Genomic DNA, 7,745 nt, shown 5'->3' with positions numbered 1-7,745 from the left:
GGAGCTGAAAGATTTTCTGTGAAGTTTAGATGTAAACATTAATGTAACACAGGGCTTTGCAGTACATTAATGATTAGATTATGCTTATTATACATGCACTCAACCTTTTAAATAGTTAGTTAATGTCTCAAGCACAGTGGGAACTAGCAATACTATTTTCTAGAAATTTTTATCAGGAAAGCAAAAGTATACCAAAACAAGCTCAAATCATAACAAAGCAATAGTACTTCATAAAATATACAAACTCTAAAAAGGAAAGAGTCGTATAAACAAATACACTCTAAAAAATACTTACAAACTTAGATCAACTATTTCCCAACTAATACAGAATGATAATTGGATTATCATAGAAAGTCAGATGAAAATGATGGAATCCTAATTAATGTAGTTAAGGCATATGCCATAAAAATCAGACTCAAATTACTTTAGGTGAATAGTTTAATACAATGGTTTTCTAAATCTAATTTCTAAATGCTGAATAATTTCAAGGATGTAAAGATGAAGGCTCCCTTAAATTCTTGATTGTGAATTTAATTTAGTTTTGCTTCTTGTAATTTAACATTAAATCGAATATTCCCCACAGGCATACGATAACAAATTTTCTTGGTGCCAGAAACAAATTCACCCAAAGTATAAAAACTGACCATTAAAAAAAAGAAGAAAAAAAAGATCAAAACTGCCTCACTTAGAAATCAAAAGGTGGTTATTAAAACTATTCCTCTAATGACAAGACCTAACTCCTGAATGAGACAGAGCCACCTTCACCACCACTGCTAGCTCCTTGCAAACAGAGAACAGAACATTTTTTTAAGGTTGTCATATTTTTAAAATGTCTTTTGAAATCAGGTAATAGGGTCACTTATGTTACTGTTTAGAAGGTGGTTTTAAATGTTACTACATTCGTGCCTCATAACAGCTTAAGGCAACCAAGTCCATTAAGGAAAATGGTCCCAATGTTGCAGTCTTACAGATGAAAAGAAGGCTAAGTGACGTCCTCAAGTTGTTACCAAGAACAGGCATCACTGGTGCCCAGATCTCACAGTATCCATAGCAGGGCTCTTTTTACTCCAATCTAACAACTCATTTATAATTCCTTATATGAAAAGCACTTTTAACATAATGCTAATTATAGGCTATTTCAATCTGGAAATCAGAGTGCTAGTGGCTAACAGTTAAGTCTCACAAAAAGCACAAGAATAAAAGATCAGATATTTTAGTTCTTAATACACAACTAATCAATTTTATGGTCAAGGATAACTCAGAGTATATTGGTTACAAAAATGGCTCCAATAAGTAGAGTCAACAATAATTAAGTTATAAAATAACAATAACCAATAAAATCTCTGATTATTGAAAAATATGTTAAGAGGCAGAAGTCTGTGTATCTCTTAGAAAATACCATTTTTGGACAAGAATTGTAACCTTTGCAATTATTTTTAAAGGAAAGAGCATTTCTGTACATATGCCAGCTAAGAGGTAGTAATAAAACGTTTTTACAATAGTAAAAATTAACACTTTGTTTTAAAATATACAGTGATAACCTACACAGAACTAATATTTGCTAAGCAAGTGGAGCACAAACTATATGGTTAAAAAAATTTTTCAGAAAAAAAGCTAAAAGAAAAACTGTTGAAACGTCCAAAAATAATCATAATTTTAAAACACTAGGATATGATATATGACAGTATATTTGCTATGATAAGTGAAAGGACTCTTGAAAACAACTGAAAAATATATTAGATTTTCCCCCCACCATTAACAGCCTTCATGTTATGGTCAGTATCAAAACAAATTATTGAATACTATATTTAGGGGAAGAAAATTCTAAGGAAAAACAAAGTTCTCTGTCTGGCTTTATGGAATATCTTTAAAGCCACTTGAATAGTGATTACTAATGGAAAATTATAACTATACAAACCTGCTTGTTTTAAAAGGAATTTAAAATATCTTAACATTCAAGATAGAAATGAGATTTGATTCTGCAAAAATATTTTTGAAGTGAATACTTACCCAAAATATGCTTGCAAACTGCAAATGGTGATTTTGATTTCCTAAATGATAAGAATATGTGCTCTGCATGCTGGCGTTGTTCATTATTAACCATGGAAGGTGGTGCCTTGAGAGTTTAAAAAAACAAAAGCAAAACAAAACAAAAAAACAAAGTACACTTGTTTAATAAAAAAGTTTGAACAATAGCAAACCTTTAACCCACAACAAAAGAAAATACTTTCACTTTTGGGGGGGTAATGGGAGGACAAATTCCTGCTTATTATTTTAAAGAAACTATAAGGGCAGCCCGAGTGGCTCAGTGGTTTAGCACTGCCTTCTGCCGTGGTCATGATTCTGGGGACACGGGATCGAGTCCCACATCGGGCTCCCTGCATGGATGGAGCCTGCTTCACCCTCTGCCTGTGTCTGCCTCTCTCTCTCTTTCTCTCTCTCTCTCTCTCTCTCTCTCTGGGTCTCTCATGAATAAATAAATAAAATCTTAAAAAAAAGTAAAATAAAATACAGAATCCTTACCTTAAAAAAATAAAATAAAAAATAAAGAAACTATAAAGCATAAAAACCTATAAAGTATAAAACTTCATAATAAATATTTAAAATATGGTTTCAGGGTAATAGAAGAAATTCCTGGCAAACTCTGGGTGAGAATCCTTTAAAGTTGCTACATTTTAGAAGATAGATACTTACCTAACATTTTCCTTATCTTTTAAACATAGCTAACTTATTGCTTTTTATTCCAAAATATATTACTTCACCTAACTTGACAAAGTTCAAATAATCTCTAAATTCTTCAGCACTGGTGAAACCAAATCCAAAGTCACTAAAAATTGATTTCTAACAGCAATCCTTTAAAATAAAAGTTTTATCAGATAATTTTACCTCAAGTTTCCTAAAATCACCATTAAACCAGAAATAATAGGGACCTGTAAAGTTTGAAATTTACAAAACTCCTATCTGAATAATAAGTTAATCAGCAGAAAGGCCAGACTTCTGGCTTAACAAAAACAACTTCTATATATATAGTCTGCCAGGTTTTTAAATTCCATTTTGTTCTAACACTCTTTCCTCTAATGATATTCTTCTGAACCTAAAACATACCCACCTAAAATACATTCTCATTATACGGCTTGGTAATCTTTGACTTACTTAGATGGTCTGGCCTAAAGGAATTCTTATAATTAGCTAAAACCAGTTCAGATGCTACTCCTTATGATACAGCACCCTCTACAGCTCTCTAGATAAAAATGAAAGTATTTTCATTAAAGAATTGTATTGGGATTCCTGGGTGGCTCAGTGGTTGAGCGTCTGTCTGCCTTTGGCTCAGGGGGTGATCCTGGGGCCCAGGATCAGGGTCCAGGATCAAGTTCTACATCAGGCTCCTTGTGGGGAGCCTGTTTCTCCCTCTGCCTATGTCTCTGCCTCTCTCTCTCTCTCATGAATAAATAAATAAAATCTTTAAAAAAAAGAACTGTATTAAATTATTTAACATGTCTTTTGAAAACGGCTTTATTAATAAAATACTCTGAACAGCTAACTCTGCAGAGTACAAATATTTTTGTCCTTCCATTTGCAAATTCTTCATTCTTACTATTTTAATTCAACAAGCTTGTGTTTTTGTAAGATATTTCATCATTAATATCTGCTGACTATACCCCCAAAACACAGCATATTAATAAATACTACAACATGTCCTACTGCTATGAATACAAATCAACAACTATAGACTACCCCAGTAATTCTGATTTAAACATTCTTTCTTAAAAAAAAAATAATAAAATATTCTTTCTTCTCATCATCCCAGTACACATACATAATTTTGCAAATAATTAATTATGCCAGTTATTCTACAAAAATAGTTCCTAAAGCTAAAAATCTTTGGATACTCTGATATCCACATGCTTAATAAAGTACTGGTCTCAATATAACTGTAATATGACAGAATGCTATTTCATTTATAAAATATCAGATTTTCTAAGTAATGAAGTATAATCTAAAAGTTGGTTTATCTTACCCACCTGGTTGAACATTTATCATACAAACAATAAAACCATCAATTGATTCATTAAATGACAATATGGTATTCATTTTAGTTTCCCAAAACCAAAACTTCTAAATCTTTTTGAAAATGACTTGGCAATGGTTTCCACATAGCAAATTATGAGCATCGATGAGTCCTGAGAAGCTCTTTTGTTAAAAACAAAAGAAAAAAACAAAGAAAACAATCCCAAACAGATTCCCAGTCCCCAAAGGTTTAGCAGGCTGGGACCCTAACCAAAAATATGCATTTTTCTCTTAAAAGTTCCTAGGTATTATGATCTATAGAACATCCACCTGTCAAACTCCTTCCTCTCAGGAAATAAGAACTCATCCTTCAAATTCTGCTTCAGTCTCTCCTTCATCAGCCTTTCCTGACCTTTCCCTAGTCAGCCTGAACACAAATGATGTCTCCATCTCACCACCTTGTAGGATGCACTATGTATGTATCTCTACTATTCAATTTACCATAATGTACTGCAAGTATCTGCTTGCCCCTTGTCTCCTTTCTCTCACTTTTCTGACACCAGGAACTTTCTTTTACTCATCTCTAAATTCCTAGAGCCTTGCACATACCAAAAGGAGAGGCAACACAACAATAACATTTATTGAGTACTTAGCACTGCAAGGCATTATTTTCAACTAATGGACAGGCATGCAGATATATAATCTCACATTAATCCTATTAACAACCTTATGAGGTAGAAACTAATAGTATCCCCATTTTACAGATGAAGAAACTGAGGAATGGAATAATCAATTTGCTCAAGGTTAAGTAGGAAGCAGAGGTGGAAACTGACTCAAGGGCTCTAACAGTAACTACACTCAGGTGTCTCAGTACCATGTAAGACTTATGCTTAAAACTTTGGGGTAGAAAGAATAAATTCCCCTAAAAGTCTTCCTCTAGCACCCCATACAGACATTAGGGTAAAGTTTGTAAGGTTTCAGTAAAGAAGTAATAATAGTAAAAGAGTTTTTTGCACTGTCTGTTCTTTCATTATAACTAATAGTAAAAGCTTTAAAACAGCTCACACTTCAGAGGTAGAGTCAAATGCATCAGAAGAGCCTGAAGAAATAGTAGATGGTAGCAGAGTATGGTGATGTTAAGAGAGGAAAACACAGGTGAGCAATCCCGGGTATCCTCAGGAAAACAAAGGCATGGTCAGGGGAAAAATTGAGAGGTATTTCTAAGGAGTCACATGAGCAGGAAACCTGAAGCTCTCAAATCTCTAACTCAATATACTGGTGTTTCTGGACCAGCCTGCACCATTCCACTAGCCTACCAAGGCCACCTTCAATTTACAAAACATCCAGAAGAAATACCATTGGTAGCAGAGAGCTAGAGGCATCTGAAGCTAGAACTTGAAACAAAAACACTAATAAATGGACTACATGACATATTTAATATGAGGGGCTTAGGGGAGGGGGTCGGGAGAACCAAAGTGCCTAAATAATTTCTATTAAAAGAAAAAAAAAAAAAAAAGAAGTATTTACTGAGGACTGACTATACTTCAAGCACCATGCCAGAAGCTAAGAATATAAAAGTACAGAAAATCTTTCCCACCCTCACAGAGTTCTGAGTCTCAGAAAAGACAGACATTAATCAAATAATCACATGAATAAGTTATGACAGTCTATGATTTCTGCCACTAACTGCATTCTGGTTTCTCTGTCGTCATGCTAAACCTGTCCTCAAAAAGTCAGAAAGCCCACTTGCTAAATCCTATGAGGCCTTTAGACTCTTTCCCTTGGCAGCTATAATAACTTTTATTAAGGTTAACAACAATAGCACCAATTAATCCTCACACAGACTGCTAAATTACATACTCTCCCATTTAATCACAGCAACATCCTTGTACGAATTATTTCCTCTTTTTTTACATATGGAGAAACTTAGGTTCACAGATCATCACATGTCCAAGATCATAAAAAGTATCACAACCAAAATTGCATATTAAGTCTGTGTGACATCAAAGCCCATGACCTGACTCTTTTTGTACTAATGAGGAAACACAGTTGAGTAGACTAATTTCTGTCAGATGGCTAATAGAGAAATCCAAGTAATATTCTTGGCTTAACTATAAGTATCATTATTTACAGGATAAATAAATGGGAAAAAAAAGGTATCAAAGTCGCATTGAAAACATCAGGCACGACTTACAGATAGAAAACAAGCTACAAAAGTAGAAAACAAAACTGAAGTTATGCCACAGAGCTGACAGAATATTTTTAGCTGTAACTGCTCTCTCATTTTTTAGAGAGAGCATGGCTTAACGTTCAAATTAGAAAATCACAGGTATACTACCTAAAAACACATTTACTGGTAGTTTTTGATTCATTCATTGAAGACTTTGTTAAGAATTTGTTCAATTTTTAGTTTTCTCTCTATAATCTTTCGTTAAACTTTTGGAACTTATCATTGCTCCTACCTAAATTAAATTTAAATTAAATTTAAAACTTTTAAACTTTTGGAACTTATCATTGCTCCTACATAAATTAAATTTAAATCCATAACACATGATGATATACTTTATTACTAAATTTAAATGTATTATACCAATATTTCATAGCATTCCACAGAGTATTCCAGATACTGGACCTTTCCACTAAACAAATTGAGAGATGAGCCCTAATTAATCTCTTGTGATTTACTAGGATATTCCCAAAATTTGTCCTTCCAAGTCTGTTTTTCTCTCAAACTTCTCATATCACGATACCCATCACTCCAATCTCTCAGAAAATGACCTTATTTTTACTTTCCCAAAGTGAAAGCTCCCTGTATGATTAGCTCCTTTATGTAGCTTCCTTTTCAAAAAGAATATTCTCCAATCACCTTCTCCCAATTTCTTAACAAAATATTCCCTCCCCCTCAACTTTCGCTGAAATCTAAATCCTCCTCCCATACCTGTCCCACTGGCTCTCTGCTCACATCCACCTCATTTCCTCCCACATCTCTTTTCACTCTCTTTATCTTAAAGTTATACTTAGCAATGGCACACTGCATTCTGCTTACTAAAAGGTTTACCCTACCTTAAAAATCCCTTTAAAACAACCAGTCTCCTATAATTAAAAGAATAGGATACTGAATCAAAATGACCAGGTTTCTAATCCCACCTGTGTAGCACATCAGTTGGAAAACTTCTATACAAGGATACCTCCAAGCAAGTCAGTGTTCCCATCTAATGACGCTAATGAATACGTCTCATAATTGGTAAGAGAACTGCAGTTAAAAATACACATATGGGCCTCCCCAAATTAACCTACAATAATTAATACAATTCCAATTTAAATCCCAATGAACCCTATGGTTCATCTCAGAATATGACAAGGTGATCCCAAGACATGTAAGAAAAAGGCCAAAAAGAGTAAAATCAGGAAAAAAGGATCTTGAGAGCATTATGCTAAGTGAAATAAGTGAGACAGAGAAAGATACTCACTTACAGAGAAAGATCTCATGTATATGTGCAATCTAACAAAAGAACAAAAAGCATCCCCCTCCAAGCTCATTATAGATACAGAGAACAGATTGATGGCTGTGGGGAAGAGGATGATGAAATGGGCAAAGGGGGTCAAAAGGTACAAACTTCCAGTTATAAAATAAGTAAGTCATGGGGATGTTGGGTATACCATCATAACCATAATTAGTAATATTTTACTGCATATCTGAAAGTTACTAAGAGAGTAGATCTTAAAATGTCTCATAA

The 7,745-nt window shown here is 33.8% G+C and overlaps 1 protein-coding gene across 4 annotated transcripts in view; it reads right to left on the bottom strand.

Annotated features, from left to right (window-relative positions):
• Positions 1-7,745, bottom strand: part of XPO4 (exportin 4) — a 122,524-nt gene that overhangs the window by 90,283 nt on the left and 24,496 nt on the right. For all 4 annotated transcript variants that reach the window (XM_038573500.1, XM_038573497.1, XM_038573498.1 and 1 more), the window contains one exon: positions 2,011-2,116. In XM_038573500.1, coding sequence (XP_038429428.1) covers positions 2,011-2,104 — 94 coding nt within the window. In that variant the 5' untranslated portion in view covers positions 2,105-2,116. Of the gene's footprint in view, positions 1-2,010; positions 2,117-7,745 lie in introns of those variants that run through there.

Source organism: Canis lupus, chromosome 25 (genome assembly GCF_011100685.1).
Source record: "Canis lupus familiaris isolate Mischka breed German Shepherd chromosome 25, alternate assembly UU_Cfam_GSD_1.0, whole genome shotgun sequence".
Classification (NCBI taxonomy): domain Eukaryota; kingdom Metazoa; phylum Chordata; class Mammalia; order Carnivora; family Canidae; genus Canis; species Canis lupus.
The sequence above is the reverse complement of the archived record's forward strand: the minus strand, read 5'-3'. Positions and strand labels throughout refer to the sequence as shown.